The sequence below is a fragment of the Bombina bombina genome, chromosome 1, assembly GCF_027579735.1.
Source record: "Bombina bombina isolate aBomBom1 chromosome 1, aBomBom1.pri, whole genome shotgun sequence".
In the NCBI taxonomy this organism is placed as follows: domain Eukaryota; kingdom Metazoa; phylum Chordata; class Amphibia; order Anura; family Bombinatoridae; genus Bombina; species Bombina bombina.
In genome coordinates, this window is record NC_069499.1 from 546888967 (window position 1) to 546908005 (window position 19039).

General features: G+C 41.5%; 1 protein-coding gene across 1 annotated transcript in view; it reads right to left on the reverse strand.

The window, feature by feature from the left end:
• NOP58 (NOP58 ribonucleoprotein) overlaps window positions 1-19039 on the reverse strand; it is a 57718-nt gene that overhangs the window by 12370 nt on the left and 26309 nt on the right. Inside the window, exon 13 of the mRNA XM_053698686.1 lies at window positions 13107-13264. Coding sequence (XP_053554661.1) covers window positions 13107-13264 — 158 coding nt within the window. The remainder of the gene's footprint in view (window positions 1-13106; window positions 13265-19039) is intronic.

The following is a 19039-nucleotide window of genomic DNA, read 5'->3' on the forward strand; positions in this document are numbered from 1 at the left end:
AATTGGAAGCAGATTCCTTGGGGGAAGGATTAGATTTTTGTTCCTTATTTTGACGAAAGGAACGAAAACGGTTAGAAGCCTTAGATTTACCCTTAGGTTTTTATCCTGAGGCAGAAAAACCCCTTTTCCTCCAGTAACAGTTGAAATAAAAGAATCCAAATGAGAATTAAATAAATTATTACCTTGGAAAGAAAGATAATAATCCAGATTTAGATGTCATATCAGCATTCCAAGATTTAAGCCACAAAGCAAGAGTAGAAATAGCCCCATCAACTTTGGGGATTTTTTTCCCAAAACTCTATAGAAATTGCTGGTAAAGGATACAATTTTTTAAACCTTGAAGAAGGAATAAAAGAAGTACCTGGCTTATTCCATTCCTTAGAAATCATATCAGAAATAGCCTCAGGAATAGGAAAAACCTCTGGAGTAACCACAGGTGGTTTAAAAACAGCATTTAAACGCTTACTAGTATTAATGTCAAGAGGACTAGCTTCCTCAATATCCAAAATAATTAACACTTCTTTTAACAAAGAACGAATATTTAAACAAATAAGTAGATTTGTCAGTGTCAATATCTGAGGAAGGATCTTCTGAATAAGATAGATCCTCATTAGAGGAGGATAAATCATTATGTTACCGGTCATTTGAAATTTCTTCAACTTTATGAGAAGTTTTAAAAGAGCTTTTACGTTTATTAGAAGGCGGAAATGCAGACAAAGCCTTCTGAATAGAATCAGTAACAAATTATTTAAAATTCATAGGTATAGCATGTACATTAGAAGTTGAAGTTACTGCAACTGGCAATGAACTATTACTGATGGATACATTCTCTGCGTGTAAAAGTTTATCATGACAACTATTACAAATGACAGAGATATAATTTCCACAATCTTACAACAAATGCACTTAGCTGTGGTAGAACAGGCAGCAACGTTCCAACAGATACTTCTGAGGCAGGATCAGATTGAGACATCTTGAAAAATGTAAAAGAAAACAAAAAAAAACCATATAAACCAAAATGATCAATTTCCTTATATGACTGTTTCAGGAATAGGAAAAAAATGCAAACAGCATAGCCCTCTGATATAGAGAAAGGCAAGAGGCAAACAGCAATGGGGTATAAAACTACTGAAAAATTTGGCGCCAAGTAGGACGCCCAACGTGAGAAAATTGTTTGGCGCCAACAACATCCGGAAATGATACACTTGCGTTACCGGAGACGCAACCGTGTGTAATACTCCTGCGTCAACTAGGACGCCGGAAGTGACGAACTAGCGTCAACGAACGTACTTTTCGCACCAAAAATTCTCGCGCCAAGAATGACTAAAAGTCTAGCATTTGGTGCACCCGCGGGCCTAATGCTGCCCGCAATTTTTAAAATAAAAAGTAGTCAATTGAAAAAAAAAAAAAGACTAAACCCCAGGTAAGAAAAAATATTTCTAAATAGGTTTAATTTCCCAAATATGAAACGGACAGTCTGCACAAGGAAATACATGAACCTGACTCATGGCAAATATAAGTACAATACATATATTTAGAACTTTATATAAATGCATAAAGTGCCAGACCATAGCTGGGGTGTCTTAGGTAATAAAAAACACACTTACCAAAAAGACACCCATCCACATAGCAGATAGCCAGACCAGTACTGAAACGGTTATCAGTAGAGGTAATGGTATATGAGAGTATATCGTCAATCTGAAAAGGGAGGAGATGAATCTCTACGACCGATAACAGAGAACCTATGAAACAGACCCCCGTTATGGAAATCATTGCATTCAATCAGTGATGTGCAGTCACTAGAGGCAGGTGAGGCAGTGCTTCACCTCTCATGGGCAAAAATATATATTTTTTCATTGGCTTTAAAAAAAAAATTTTAATTTTTTTCCCCCCAGCATTTTTTTTCTTCACAGCTACATGTTGTGCAATGGAGAGGCACAATCAGGTCTGCCCACCATTACACAACATGCTGCGCCACCTACTGGATTAAAGTGGTTAAGATCATTGCATGGCCCATTAACTGCTTATTTGAGGCAGTCCTATTTGGGCTGAACCAATCCAGTGAGAGGCATTAGTAAGTGGAACTTAGGGTTGGGGCTGGATGTTAAATTATATAAAACAAAAACGGAAAAACATAATTTATGTAAGAACTTACCTGATAAATTCATTTCTTTCATATTAACAAGAGTCCATGAGCTAGTGACGTATGGGATATACATTCCTACCAGGAGGGGCAAAGTTTCCCAAACCTTAAAATGCCTATAAATACACCCCTCACCACACCCACAAATCAGTTTAACGAATAGCCAAGAAGTGGGGTGATAAGAAAAAAAGTGCGAAGCATATAAAATAAGGAATTGGAATAATTGTGCTTTATACAAAAAAATCATAACCACCACAAAAAAGGGTGGGCCTCATGGACTCTTGTTAATATGAAAGAAATGAATTTATCAGGTAAGTTCTTACATAAATTATGTTTTCTTTCATGTAATTAACAAGAGTCCATGAGCTAGTGACGTATGGGATAATGACTACCCAAGATGTGGATCTTTCCACACAAGAGTCACTAGAGAGGGAGGGATAAAATAAAGACAGCCAATTCCTGCTGAAAATAATCCACACCCAAAATAAAGTTTAACAAAAAACATAAGCAGAAGATTCAAACTGAAACCGCTGCCTGAAGAACTTTTCTACCAAAAACTGCTTCAGAAGAAGAAAACACATCAAAATGGTAGAATTTAGTAAAAGTATGCAAAGAGGACCAAGTTGCTGCTTTGCAGATCTGGTCAACCGAAGCTTCATTCCTAAATGCCCAGGAAGTAGATACTGACCTAGTAGAATGAGCTGTAATTCTCTGAGGCGGAATTTTACCCGACTCAACATAGGCAAGATGAATTAAAGATTTCAACCAAGATGCCAAAGAAATGGCAGAAGCTTTCTGGCCTTTCCTAGAACCGGAAAAGATAACAAATAGACTAGAAGTCTTACGGAAAGATTTCGTAGCTTCAACATAATATTTCAAAGCTCTAACAACATCCAAAGAATGCAATGATTTCTCCTTAGAATTCTTAGGATTAGGACATAATGAAGGAACCACAATTTCTCTACTAATGTTGTTGGAATTCACAACTTTAGGTAAAAATTCAAAAGAAGTTCGCAACACCGCCTTATCCTGATGAAAAATCAGAAAAGGAGACTCACATGAAAGAGCAGATAATTCAGAAACTCTTCTAGCAGAAGAGATGGCCAAAAGGAACAAAACTTTCCAAGAAAGTAATTTAATGTCCAATGAATGCATAGGTTCAAACGGAGGAGCTTGAAGAGCTCCCAGAACCAAATTCAAACTCCAAGGAGGAGAAATTGACTTAATGACAGGTTTTATACGAACCAAAGCTTGTACAAAACAATGAATATCAGGAAGAATAGCAATCTTTCTGTGAAAAAGAACAGAAAGGGCGGAGATTTGTCCTTTCAAAGAACTTGCGGACAAACCCTTATCTAAACCATCCTGAAGAAACTGTAAAATTCTCGGTATTCTAAAAGAATGCCAAGAAAAATGATGAGAAAGACACCAAGAAATATAAGTCTTCCAGACTCTATAATATATCTCTCGAGATACAGATTTACGAGCCTGTAACATAGTATTAATCACGGAGTCAGAGAAACCTCTATGACCAAGAATCAAGCGTTCAATCTCCATACCTTTAAATTTAAGGATTTCAGATCCGGATGGAAAAAAAGGACCTTGTGACAGAAGGTCTGGTCTTAACGGAAGAGTCCATGGTTGGCAAGATGCCATCCGGACAAGATCCGCATACCAAAACCTGTGAGGCCATGCCGGAGCTATTAGCAGAACAAACGAGCATTCCCTCAGAATCTTGGAGATTACTCTTGGAAGAAGAACTAGAGGCGGAAAGATATAGGCAGGATGATACTTCCAAGGAAGTGATAATGCATCCACTGCCTCCGCCTGAGGATCCCGGGATCTGGACAGATACCTGGGAAGTTTCTTGTTTAGATGAGAGGCCATCAGATCTATCTCTGGGAGCCCCCACATTTGAACAATCTGAAGAAATACCTCTGGGTGAAGAGACCATTCGCCCGGATGCAACGTTTGGCGACTGAGATAATCCGCTTCCCAATTGTCTACACCTGGGATATGAACCGCAGAGATTAGACAGGAGCTGGATTCTGCCCAAACCAAAATTCGAGATACTTCTTTCATAGCCAGAGGACTGTGAGTCCCTCCTTGATGATTGATGTATGCCACAGTTGTGACATTGTCTGTCTGAAAACAAATGAACGATTCTCTCTTCAGAAGAGGCCAAAACTGAAGAGCTCTGAAAACTACACGGAGTTCCAAGATATTGATCGGTAATCTCACCTCCTGAGATTCCCAAACTCCTTGTGCCGTCAGAGATCCCCACACAGCTCCCCAACCTGTGAGACTTGCATCTGTTGAAATTACAGTCCAGGTCGGAAGAACAAAAGAAGCCCCCTGAATTAAACGAAGGTGATCTGTCCACCACGTTAGAGAGTGCCGAACAATCGGTTTTAAAGATATTAATTGATATATCTTCGTGTAATCCCTGCACCATTGGTTCAGCATACAGAGCTGAAGAGGTCGCATGTGAAAACGAGCAAAGGGGATCGCGTCCGATGCAGCAGTCATAAGACCTAGAATTTCCATGCATAAGGCTACCGAAGGGAATGATTGTGACTGAAGGTTTCGACAAGCTGTAATCAATTTTAGACGTCTCTTGTCTGTTAAAGACAGAGTCATGGACACTGAATCTATCTGGAAACCCAGAAAGGTTACCCTTGTTTGAGGAATCAAAGAACTTTTTGGTAAATTGATCCTCCAACCATGATCTTGAAGAAACAACACAAGTCGATTCGTATGAGACTCTGCTAAATGTAAAGACTGAGCAAGTACCAAGATATCGTCCAAATAAGGAAATACCACAATACCCTGTTCTCTGATTACAGACAGAAGGGCACCGAGAATCTTTGTGAAAATTCTTGGAGCTGTAGCAAGGCCAAACGGTAGAGCCACAAATTGGTAATGCTTGTCTAGAAAAGAGAATCTCAGGAACTGATAATGATCTGGATGAATCGGAATATGCAGATATGCATCCTGTAAATCTATTGTGGACATATAATTCCCTTGCTGAACAAAAGGCAATATAGTCCTTACAGTTACCATCTTGAACGTTGGTATCCTTACATAACGATTCAATAATTTTAGATCCAGAACTGGTCTGAAGGAATTCTCCTTCTTTGGTACAATGAAGAGATTTGAATAAAACCCCATCCCCTGTTCCGGAACTGGAACTGGCATAATTACTCCAGCCAACTCTAGATCTGAAACACAATTCAGAAATGCTTGAGCTTTCACTGGATTTACTGGGACATGGGAAAGAAAAAATCTCTTTGCAGGAGGTCTCATCTTGAAACCAATTCTGTACCCTTCTGAAACAATGTTCTGAATCCAAAGATTGTGAACAGAATTGATCCAAATTTCTTTGAAAAAACGTAACCTGCCCCCTACCAGCTGAACTGGAATGAGGGCCGTACCTTCATGTGAACTTAGAAGCAGGCTTTGCCTTTCTAGCAGGCTTGGATTTATTCCAGACTGGAGATGGTTTCCAAACTGAAACTGCTCCTGAGGACGAAGGATCAGGCTTTTGTTCTTTGTTGAAACGAAAGGAACGAAAACGATTGTTAGCCCTGTTTTTACCTTTAGACTTTTTATCCTGTGGTAAAAAAGTTCCTTTCCCACCAGTAACAGTTGAAATAATAGAATCCAACTGAGAACCAAATAATTTGTTTCCCTGGAAAGAAATGGAAAGTAGAGTTGATTTAGAAGCCATATCAGCATTCCAGGTCTTAAGCCATAAAGCTCTTCTGGCTAAGATAGCCAGAGACATAAACCTAACATCAACTCTAATAATATCAAAAATGGCATCACAGATGAAATTATTAGCATGCTGGAGAAGAATAATAATATCATGAGAATCACGATTTGTTACTTGTTGCGCTAGAGTTTCCAACCAAAAAGTTGAAGCTGCAGCAACATCAGCCAATGATATAGCAGGTCTAAGAAGATTACCTGAACATAGATAAGCTTTTCTTAGAAAAGATTCAATTTTTCTATCTAAAGGATCCTTAAACGAGGTACCATCTGACGTAGGAATGGTAGTACGTTTAGCAAGGGTAGAAATAGCCCCATCAACTTTAGGGATTTTGTCCCAAAATTCTAACCTGTCAGGCGGAACAGGATATAATTGCCTAAAACGTTTAGAAGGAGTAAATGAATTACCCAATTTATCCCATTCCTTAGAAATTACTGCAGAAATAGCATTAGGAACAGGAAAGACTTCTGGAATAACCGCAGGAGCTTTAAAAACCTTATCCAAACGTATAGAATTAGTATCAAGAGGACTAGAATCCTCTATTTCTAAAGCAATTAGTACTTCTTTAAGTAAAGAGCGAATAAATTCCATCTTAAATAAATATGAAGATTTATCAGCATCAATCTCTGAGATAGAATCCTCTGAACCAGAAGAGTCCAAAGAATCAGAATGATGGTGTTCATTTAAAAATTCATCTGTAGAGAGAGAAGATTTAAAAGACTTTTTACGTTTACTAGAAGGAGAAATAACAGACAAAGCCTTCTTTATGGATTCAGAAACAAAATCTCTTATGTTATCAGGAACATTCTGCACCTTAGATGTTGAGGGAACTGCAACAGGCAATGGTACATCACTAAAGGAAATATTATCTGCTTTAACAAGTTTGTCATGACAATTATTACAAACAACAGCTGGAGGAATAGCTACCAAAAGTTTACAGCAGATACACTTAGCTTTGGTAGATCCAGCAGGCAGTGGTTTTCCTGTAGTATCTTCTGGCTCAGATGCAACGTGAGACATCTTGCAATATGTAAGAGAAAAAACAACATATAAAGCAAAATAGATCAAATTCCTTATAAGACAGTTTCAGGAATGGGAAAAAAATGCCAAACATCAAGCTTCTAGCAACCAGAAGCAAATGAAAAATGAGACTGAAATAATGTGGAGACAAAAGCGACGCCCATATTTTTTGGCGCCAAATAAGACGCCCACATTATTTGGCGCCTAAATGCTTTTGGCGCCAAAAATGACGCCACATCCGGAACGCCGACATTTTTGGCGCAAAATAACGTCAAAAAATGACGCAACTTCCGGCGACACGTATGACGCCGGAAACGGAAAAGAATTTTTGCGCCAAAAAAGTCCGCGCCAAGAATGACGCAATAAAATGAAGCATTTTCAGCCCCCGCGAGCCTAACAGCCCACAGGGAAAAAAGTCAAATTTTTGAGGTAAGAAAAAATATGATAATTTAAAGCATAATCCCAAATATGAAACTGACTGTCTGGAAATAAGGAAAGTTGAACATTCTGAGTCAAGGCAAATAAATGTTTGAATACATATATTTAGAACTTTATAAATAAAGTGCCCAACCATAGCTTAGAGTGTCACAGAAAATAAGACTTACTTACCCCAGGACACTCATCTACATGTTTGTAGAAAGCCAAACCAGTACTGAAACGAGAATCAGTAGAGGAAATGGTAAATATAAGAGTATATCGTCGATCTGAAAAGGGAGGTAAGAGATGAATCTCTACGACCGATAACAGAGAACCTTATGAAATAGATCCCGTAGAAGGAGATCACTGCATTCAATAGGCAATACTCTCTTCACATCCCTCTGACATTCACTGCACGCTGAGAGGAAAACCGGGCTCCAACTTGCTGCGGAGCGCATATCAACGTAGAATCTAGCACAAACTTACTTCACCACCTCCCTTGGAGGCAAAGTTTGTAAAACTGATTTGTGGGTGTGGTGAGGGGTGTATTTATAGGCATTTTAAGGTTTGGGAAACTTTGCCCCTCCTGGTAGGAATGTATATCCCATACGTCACTAGCTCATGGACTCTTGTTAATTACATGAAAGAAAACAACTTTCATATATTTTGTTGCTGTCATGTGAACCTGCTAACTTTGCTAAAGTGATAGAGAGTTCTGTTCTTCCCCTCTAAGTGCAGTGGAATGTGCCACGGTCACTTCCTGAATCCTTATACAGAGCAGGAAGAGAGGCAGAGAGAGCAGTGTTTTAGCCACATCTCATTAAAGTAAGTTTTTACTGAAAGGGATTCTGTTAGTGAAAATGATAATTTAATGAATGTGGTTTAGTGTTTTTTTTACAGCAAAGGACCGTTTTTGTATTTTGTTTACTCAAACTTTACACCCACTAACTTAGCAGCTTGCCTCTGCACTTCACACTAATTTATAGTCTCATTTTCTGAACTCTGTAGCTCTGCTGTTTTATTACTTAAAAATGCAGTGGTCCGCCCCCCCCCCCGTCTCTCTCTAGCCCTCTGTGTGTGATTGTGTCTCTCTCTAGCCCCCCCCCGTGTGTGTCTCTATCCATGTGTTGTTCTCCCCCATGTTCTCTTTCTCTCTCTGTATCTCTTCCTCCCTCTCTGACTCTCTCATCCCTTATGTGTCTCTCTAACCCTGTGTGTGTTATTGTGTCTCTTTCTCTCTCTCTCTAACCCTCTGTGTGTGATTGTGTCTCTCTTCCTCTCTCTAACCCTCTGTGTGTGATTGTGTCTTTCTCTCTCTAACCCTCTGTGTGTGATTGTGTCTCTCTTCCTCTCTCTAACCCTGTGTGTGTTAGTGTGTCTCTCTCTCTAACCCTCTGTGTGTGATTGTGTCTCTAGCCCTCTGTGTGTGATTGTGTCTCTCTCTAGCCCTCTGTGTGTGATTGTGTCTCTCTCTAGCCCCCCCCCCCCCCCCGTGTGTGTCTCTATCCATGTGTTGTTCTCCCCCATGGTCTCTTTCTCTCTCTGTATCTCTTCCTCCCTCTCTGACTCTCTCATCCCTTATGTGTCTCTCTAACCCTGTGTGTGTTATTGTGTCTCTTTCTCTCTCTCTCTAGCCCTCTGTGTGTGAGATTGTGTCTCTCTTCCTCTCTCTAACCCTCTGTGTGTGATTGTGTCTCTCTTCCTCTCTCTAACCCTGTGTGTGATTGTGTCTCTCTCTCTAACCCTCTGTGTGTGATTGTGTCTCTCTCTCTCTAACCCTCTGTGTGTGATTGTGTCTCTCTCTCTCTAACCCTCTGTGTGTGATTGTGTCTCTCTCTAGCCCTCTGTGTGTGATTGTGTCTCTCTCTATCCCTCTGTGTGTGATTGTGTCTCTCTCTAGCCCCCCCCCGTGTGTGTCTCTATCCATGTGTTGTTCTCCCCCATGTTCTCTTTCTCTCTCTGTATCTCTTCCTCCCTCTCTGACTCTCTCATCCCTTATGTGTCTCTCTAACCCTGTGTGTGTTATTGTGTCTCTTTCTCTCTCTCTCTAACCCTCTGTGTGTGATTGTGTCTCTCTTCCTCTCTCTAACCCTCTGTGTGTGATTGTGTCTTTCTCTCTCTAACCCTCTGTGTGTGATTGTGTCTCTCTTCCTCTCTCTAACCCTCTGTGTGTGATTGTGTCTCTCTCTCTAACCCTCTGTGTGTGATTGTGTCTCTCTCTAGCCCTCTGTGTGTGATTGTGTCTCTCTCTAGCCCCCCCCCCGTGTGTGTCTCTATCCATGTGTTGTTCTCCCCCATGGTCTCTTTCTCTCTCTGTATCTCTTCCTCCCTCTCTGACTCTCTCATCCCTTATGTGTCTCTCTAACCCTGTGTGTGTGAGATTGTGTCTCTCTTCCTCTCTCTAACCCTCTGTGTGTGATTGTGTCTCTCTTCCTCTCTCTAACCCTCTGTGTGTGATTGTGTCTCTCTCTCTAACCCTCTGTGTGTGATTGTGTCTCTCTCTCTCTCTAACCCTCTGTGTGTGATTGTGTCTCTCTCTCTCTAACCCTCTGTGTGTGATTGTGTCTCTCTCTCTCTAACCCTCTGTGTGTGATTGTGTCTCTCTCTCTCTAACCCTCTGTGTGTGTGATTGTGTCTCTCTCTCTCTCTAACCCTCTGTGTGTGATTGTGTCTCTCTCTCTCTAACCCTCTGTGTGTGATTGTGTCTCTCTCTAGCCCTCTGTGTGTGATTGTATCTCTCTCTAACCCTCTGTGTGCGATTGTGTCTCTCTCTAACCCTCTGTGTGTTGTGTCTCTCTCTAACCCTCTGTGTGTGATTGTGTCTCTCTCTAGCCCTCTGTGTGTGATTGTGTCTCTCTAGCCCTCTGTGTGTGATTGTGTCTCTTTTTCTCTAACCCTCTGTGTGTGATTGTGTCTCTTTCTCTAACCCTGTGTGTGATTGTGTCTCTCTCTCTCTCTAACCCTGTGTATGATTGTGTCTCTCTTTCTCTCTCTAAGCCTCTGTGTGTGATTGTGTCTCTTTCTCTAACCCTCTGTGTGTGATTGTGTCTCTCTTTCTCTAGCCCTCTGTGATTGTGTGTCTCTTTTTCTCTAACCCTCTGTGTGTGATCTGTGTGTCTCTATCTTTCTCTCTCTAACCCTGTGTGTGATTGTGTCTCTCTCTCTAACCCTGTGTGTGATTATGTTTTTCTTTCTCTCTAACCCTCTGTGTATGATTGTGTCTCTCTTTCTCTCTCTCTAACCCTCTGTATGTGATTGTGTCTCTCTCTAACCCTCTGTATGTGATTGTGTCTCTCTCTCTCTAACCCTGTGTGTGATTGTGTCTCTCTCTAGCCCTCTGTGTGTGATTGTGTCTCTCTCTAGCCCTCTGTGTGTGATTGTGTCTCTCTCTAGCCCTCTGTGTGTGATTGCGTCTCTCTCTAGCCCTCTGTGTGTGATTGCGTCTCTCTCTAGCCCTCTGTGTGTGATTGCGTCTCTCTCTAGCCCTCTGTGTGTGATTGCGTCTCTCTCTAGCCCTCTGTGTGTGATTGCGTCTCTTTCTCTAACCCTCTGTGTGTGATTGTGTCTCTCTCTCTCTAACCCTGTGTATGATTGTGTCTCTCTTTCTCTCTCTAAGCCTCTGTGTGTGATTGTGTCTCTCTCTCTCTAACCCTGTGTATGATTGTGTCTCTCTTTCTCTCTCTAAGCCTCTGTGTGTGATTGTGTCTTTCTCTAACCCTCTGTGTGATTGTGTCTCTCTCTTTCTCTAGCCCTCTGTGATTGTGTGTCTTTTTCTCTAACCCTCTGTGTGTGATTGTGTCTCTATCTTTCTCTCTCTAACCCTGTGTGTGATTGTGTCTCTCTCTAACCCTGTGTGTGATTATGTCTCTCTTTCTCTCTAACCCTCTGTGTATGATTGTGTCTCTCTCTCTCTCTCTAACCCTCTGTGTGTGATTGTGTCTCTCTAACCCTCTGTATGTGATTGTGTCTCTCTTTCTCTCTCTCTAACCCTGTGTGTGATTGTGTCTCTCTCTAACCCTCTGTGTGTGTGTTTTTCGGAACAGGAACACAGCATCTCAAGTTTGACAGTCTTGTAGCATCGCACCAGACATGGACTTGAGTGATGAAAAGCAGGCAGTGAAACTAGTAAACACTGATTGCTTAGGAGCTGTTAATAAGAGTCTGTTTTTCCTCTTGCGCTTTCCCTGCAGCATGGGAGAAGCAGACAACGCATCAGAAACCGCAGAGGACATGAGGGAAGCAATGTCTTGCAAGGTAACTCCAGTAGTGGAGGAAGCGCAGGGCACTGGCTGTATGGACGGTAAGTTTTGGGACACTTGAGGAGAAAGCTGCGGCATATATTGAACATTGTCAGAAGGCTCCTGAACAGCATCCGCCCCAGACAATGTTGACTCAGAAAAAAGTCTATCCCTGAACTGTAAAGTTCTCTCAATTACATGAGGAACAGAAAGGGATTGGCGGTTCCACATTAGCATCAAAACATAAAGAACATGTAACATCTTGCAGGGCCTCTTGGTCCATCTTCATTCACAATTTGTAGCCGATTAAAATTGAATAAAGCTATATCTTAACTTGAAATTACCTCACAAAAAACGTTACTGTGTCTTTAAATCTTAAATGTAACTGGGTTGTTTTTTTTTTTGCTTTACAAGAAATTTTTTAAAACCTTTACAATAAACACCAGACAATCTCCACACCTCAGCAGAGCCTTGCTGAGGTGCCTACCTGCCACTGGAGCATATATTCACAGATAGTAGACGTCCGGACTCAATCTAATAATGTGTATTAACGTATCTGAGGCTGTTCTGCTGCGTCACCATAACGCAGTATATAAATACTTAACCGCTATCACCGTTGGGAGTTGTGAAAACACACCTAACACATGAGCCACATCTCCTCGCCCCCAGTGCCTGCTATTACTGCCCTCATATTGTAATCCTCAACTCCCAAGGATAATATTTTTGTGTCCATTATTATAAATTAAGTGCCAATTTTCCTGCGTCCCCAGAAAAATAAACTTAATTATCTATAGAAATCTGTCCGGCAGTAAGGCAGCTCACTAGGTTTGAGAGGTCCTCTCCCTCACATGGACCTGTGGAAAAAAAAGATAAAGTCTGAGTAATCTTACTCGGGCTTTTCAGTATTAGGGCAGCAATAAATATATGGGAGGCGCAGTGAGAATTATATCCCACACGTTCCCATTGCTTGAAAGGCACAACTGCTCTACTATAGAGACTGATGTGGACTACGGCTACACCCTAGCAGAACAAACACAAGCTTGTGTTAAAATAATTAACTCTTGATTGAAGAATCTTTTCAAACACCTACCACTTCCTTGCACTAATATAAGCAAAGAGAATGACTGGGGTTGGAGGGAAGGGAGGTGATATTTAACAGCTTTGCTGTGGTGCTCTTTGCCGCCTCCTGCTGGGCAGGAGTGATATTTCCAATAGTAATTAGATGATCCGTGGACTCATCGTGGCATTAGAAAGAAAAATATACAGGGAAGATAAACATTTATTTACTGAAAAGAATTAATGCAAATCCGCCTTAAAAAAGACTGCACAAAATATAATAACATGGTGTTATGTGTTCTTATATTAAGAGAAGAGTGGAGGGTTCCCACCAGTTTTCAACTGCACGTCTTAACACACATGGCTTTCGATTGGTTAACCAAGTACCCTTTTTACAGGGGGATAGGGGAACACCAGTAAAAAACATAAAACATACCCATAACAAAATAAATATATATACCTTCTGGCTCTTCCTCTTCCGTTACTTTTTGTTTTTTTATTTTCTTCAATTTGATTTGAGGTTTCTCCTCCTCCTCTTCAGTCATTTCTTCAAATTTGCGTTTTTTTGGAACAGATGGTAATGTTGAGTCTCCAGATGGGTCATAAGTCCTCACTTCACTTTATAAAAATAAAGAGATTTTGACTTTTACTATTGTGCAGACTATCACTGTATCAGCCATAGTTCAAAAGACAAAAGAATTACTACTGCCTACATCTTCCTTCTATTTTGTGTCATATAGCTCAGTAATGGCCAACTTCCTAACACATGGGGGCCTAAGGTCAATATTTTAGAAGCCTTAAATGGATACATTTTCTATATGTTGCTATAGATCACCACATCAGCAAAGCCTTAAACATTTTAAAAACAAAATACATTTTTTAATGCAATTATTTAACAATAGCCAAACCCTACCCACCATTTGCCTTATTTGGAGAAGCCAATCTGGGCTTTAGCACGCAGACAACAATGCTAGCACTGTCAAAGTTAGTAAACATTGCAGTTATCTGATAAAGCAAAGTGTTGGCCTGGAGAAGTCACAAGGGTTTATTTCATATTCTGAAAATACGAAATTGCTCAATTTTCAGAGCTAAAATTACATGAAAAAGGGGCAAAATAATGAATAGATGGCAAAGTTGCTTCATAATGAATCATTTTATATAAAAAATCTCAAAGTGTTTACTGACCCTTTAAGGGTGCTTATAAATGTAATAAAACACACAAATAATATACTTCCTAAAAATGTCCAGTAGAACAGGGGATATAGGCCAGGTTGCTGGGCACCGTCATCTTTTGTTTGCCCTGTAGACGGCTCTTGAATTTTAGTCACCCAAAGCGTTTTTAATGAAGAGCATGTACGCTTGCGCGAAACGCATCAGCCAAAGTTTAAGGCCTGGACCCAATAAATAAATGGATACACACTTTGAGACTCATTGTTTTTCTTTCCTCTCTACATATACATTTTTATTTCTGCCTTTTCCCATGGCCACTCTGGCTCACATTCTTAGTTACGTTTTTTTTTCCTGGGGGGGGGGGGGGGGGGGGGGGACGACGACAAACACTAGTGGAGAAGGCCACATGAGGCCCTAGGGCCGCCAGTTGGCCATCCCTGATATAGATAACAGAATTGGATAAGAGACTTAGGCACCAATTCATAAATGCAAAAAACAATATTTATGCTTACCCGATAAATTTATTTATTTCCGTACATGGAGAGTCCACAAAGCCATTCCAATTACTAGTGGGATATTCAACTCCTGGCCAACAGGAGGAGGCAAAGAGCACCCCAGCAAAGCTGTTAAGTGTAACTGCTTTACCCATAACCCCCATTCAGCCGAAGGAAAATATATATATAAAAACACACAGAGAAAATCCAGCACTCACTCACAAGCTCTCAGCTAAGATTTAAAAGCAAAAATGGAAAGGTTAGTTACCGCATCTGGCCAAATGGGACAAGCCCAGGTACCTCGTAAAGGTCCTTTCCAATACCTGGGACCCTAAAACAGCCACACAATGCAAGCTTTCAAATCCAAACAAACTGGGAACAAGGGAAGGGTGTACAGGCATATGTAATCACCCTAGACATATACAAAACAAGGAAGGGAACTGCACTCTCACAAGGTACCTGGGCTTGTCCCCTTTGGCCAGATGCGGTAACTAACCTTTCCATTTTTGCTTTTAAATCTTAGCTGAGAGCTTGTGAGTGCTGGGTTTTCTCTGTGTGTTGTATTAATTTGTTTTGTAATTTTCCCTATGGTTCTTGCACCCAGACCTGTCTGGGGTTAACTGCTTGTGACTCTGGGGACAGCACAGCTTCCTGTGAGTGCCAGTGGCACCCAGGGCTGAGCATGTTGCAGGGTCATGGGATGTGTACCTGGTCCGGTATGAGAGTGCAAAAAAAAAATAAAAAAAAAATATATATATATATTTTTTTTTTTTTTAAAGGAGGGCGGGGTCGTGGACTATCAGGTAAGCATACATTTTGTTTTCTTTCCTATGACATGGAGAGTCCACAACGTCTTTCCAATTACTAGTGGGAACCAATACCCAAAGCTAGAGGACACAGAATGAACAGGGAGGGAGAAAAAAGGCCAAAGGACCTAAAGAGAAGGCACCACAGCTTGAAGAACCTTTCTCCCAAAAGAGGCCTCGGCAAAAGTATCAAATTTGTAGAAATTGGAAAAAGTATGCAGAGGACCATGTTACCGCCTTGCAAATCTGTTCCACAGAAGCTTTATATTTGAAAGCCCAAGACGAGGAGACAGCTCTAGTGGAATGAGCTGTAATTCTCTCAGGAAGCTGTTGTCCAGCAGTCTCATAAGCCAAACAAATCAGACTTCTCAACCAAAGAGACAGAAGTAGAAGTGGCAGGGCAGAAGTTTGCTGAAAATCTTTAGTAAAAAGTAAAATTTAAGAGCCTGCACAACATCTAAGTTATGCAAAAGACGTTCCTTTTGAGAAGAAGTATTAGGACAAAAAAGAATAATTTCCCGATTAATGTTTCAATCCAATACCACCTTAGGGAGAAAACCCAATATAGCACAAAGGACAGCCTTATCAGCATGAAAAATAAGGTATGGGGAACCACACTGCAAAGTTCAGACACTCTGCGAGCAGAGGAAATAGCAACCAGAAACAAAACCTTCCAGGCTAACAACTTTATATCAACAACGTGCATCGGCTCAAATGGAGCCTGCTGCAAAACTGTAAGAATTAAATTAAGGCTCCAATGGCGAGCCACAGGTTTAAAAAACACAGGCCTGATTCTAACCAGGGCCTGTACAAAAGCTTGAACATCTGGTAAATCTGCCGGACATTTGTGCCAAAGGATAGATAATGCAGAAATCTGACCCTTTAGGGTACTGACCGATAAACCCTTCTCCAGGCCATTCTGCAGAAAGGACAAAATCAAGAGATATTTACGCCTTATCTTATGATAAGTCTTGCGAGTAAACAGGCTTTCGAGCCTGACTCATAGTTTCAATGACTGCATCAGATAAACCACGTCTAGACAGAATTAGGGGTTCAATCACCAAGCAGTCAGCTTCAGAGAAAAGGACCCTGAATTAGAAGGTCCTCCCTCTGAGGTAACCTCCAAGGAAGTAGAGGACATCCTCACCAGATCCGAACCATATCCTGCGAGGCCATGTAGGAGCTATCAGGATCACCAATGCTCTCTCCTGTTTGATACAAGCAATGACTTGCCAACGGAGGAAACAGATGAGCCAGAGAAAACCTCCAAGGAACCGCTAGAGCATCTATCAGAATGGCCTGAGGATCTCGACCTTGAACCGTACTTTGGAACCTTGGCGTTTTGGCGGGACGCCATCAGATCCAACTCTGGAACCCCCCATCTGAGGGCTATCTGAGAGAACACTTACGGACAGAGCCCAATTCAAGGGATGAAAGGTCTGTCAGCTCAGAAAATCTGCCTCCAAGTTGTCCACTCCTGGAATGTGGATGGCAGACAATTGTGGCCTTCTGCCCACTGCGAGTCACCTCCTTCATGGCTAAGGAACTCCCTGGTGGTTGATGTAAGCCACAGATGTGGTGATGTCCGACTGGAATCTGATAAATCAGACTAAAGACAGCTGACGGGCTGGCGTCCGTAGTCACAATCTTACAGGAAGGTCTCAGACAGCAAGTGCCCCGAGACAGATGTTCCTGTGACATCCACCACGAGAGTCTTTTTAGAGGGTCCAGATTTATCCCCTGTGATAAATCCGAATTGTCTCCGTTCCATTTACGGAGCATACAAAGTTGCAGCGGTCACAGATGAAACAGAGCAAACTGAATTATGTCCAGGGATGCCACAATCAGACCAATCACCTCCATGCATTGATCCACAGATGGACGAAAGAGACTGGAGAAAAGGCAGGAAGCAAGAATTTTGGATTTTCTGACTTCCGTCAGGAAAATTTTCATGGACAGGGAATCTATTATTGTCCCTAGGAAACACAAAGTTGTAGATGGAATTAGAGAACCCTTTTCCAAAATTACCTTCCACCCATGGTAACAAAGAAAAAACAGCATCTTTACCAGATTGGGCTAGTTGAAAAGATGCCGCCTGAACTAAGAAGTCTAGATAAGGCGCCACAGCAATTCCCTGGGATCTGATCACTGCCAAAAACGCCCCCAGAACCTTTGTGAATATTCTGAGAGTCGTGGCCAGACCAAACGGAAGTGCAACACATTGAAAATGCTTGTCCAAGAAGGCAAACCTCAGAAACTGATGGTGTTCCCTGTGAATGGGAACATGTAGGTATGTGTCCTTCAGGTCTATGGTCATCATAAACTGACCTTTTTGTACCAAAGGAAGAATGGAACAAATAAGGAAGGAATCCTCAGGAATTCGTAGAGCCATTTGAGGTCTAGATTGAGACGGAAAGTTCCCTCCTTTTTGGGAACCAAACATTTGAATACAATCCTAAACCTTGTTCCCTTAGCGGAACTGGAACAATAACTCACAGGGAGGAGGATAGGTCCTTTAAGCAGTTTAAGAAGGCCTCCTTTACCTGGTTTGAGGAAAGTCTTGAAAGGAGACATTTTCCCTTTGGAGGGCAAGACTTGAATCCCATTCTGTAACCCTAAGATACTATGTCCACAGCCCATGGATATGGGACATCGCAAATCCAGGCTCAACGAAAAAGAGAAAGCCTGCCCCCCACTTGAATCGGGGGCGGAACCTTCATGCTGATTTAGAGTCAGCAGAAGGTTAATTATTCTGCTTTCCCTTGTTCCAGAGCTGGCTGGATATCCAAGGGGATCTTGTTTGGTCAGGTTTGGAAGAGGAGAAATTTTGTCCCTTAAAGTTACGAAAGGAACGAAAATTAGAAGTCTGACTACCTCTAGGTCTACTCTTCTTGTCCTGAGGTAGGAAAGATCCCTTTCCACCCGTAACCTCTGAAATTATTTCTGCCAGACCAGGACTAAACAGAGTCTTGGCCTTAGAAGAGACGTCGGCCGACCAAGATTTTAACCAGAGCTCTGCGTGCTAGTACAGTGAATCTAGACATCTTGGCCCCCAGTCGAATTATCTGCATGTTGGCATCACAGATAAAAGGTATTGGAAAATTTGAGAGCTTTGATCCTATCTTGGATCTCCTCCACCGTAGTCTCCTCTGCAATAAGATCCGACAAAGCATAACACCAATAGGATGCAGCCCCCGCAACCATGGCAATACTCGTTGCAGGTTGCCACTGTAATCCTTAATACATGTACATCTTTTTTAAATAAGCCTCCAACTTATCTGTTGGATCCTTAAAAGAGCAACTATCCTCTATAGGGATAGTAGTTCTCTTGGCAAGAGTAGAAATAGCTCCTTCAACTTTAGGAACAGTGCGCCATGAGTCACGAATAAGGTCAGCAACAGGAAAAATCTTCTTATAAACAGGGGAAGGGGAAAAAGGAACCTCTGGTTTATCCCATTCCTGAGCAATAATTTCAGACATCCTCTTAGGGACAGGAAAAACGTCCTCAGTAGATGGAGAATCAAATTCTATCCAATTTAGAAGACTTTGTGGGGCTGACAGCAACCGAAGGTTCAGAGTCGTCTAAAGTAGCTAGAACCTCCTTCAATAGTAACCGGAGGTGTTCAAGGCTAAATCTAAAATGAATCTCTTCAGATTCTGAAGATTTTTCTGCTAAAGTGTCAGTCTGAGATCTCACCTTCAGAAGCTACTGAAGTATTCTCCTCAGACATCTGAGAAAGATTGGCTAATGCAGTCCCAGGGTCAGAAACCTTATCAGGCAAGTGTTTAGAATTCCTCTTATGCTTACCTAATGAAGGGAAAGCCGACAAAGCCACTGTTAACTGCAGAAGAAATCTGAGTGGCAAAATCCCCATGTAAATAAAAACCCACAGGTTGATGAGAGGACACAGAAGGCACAGTAT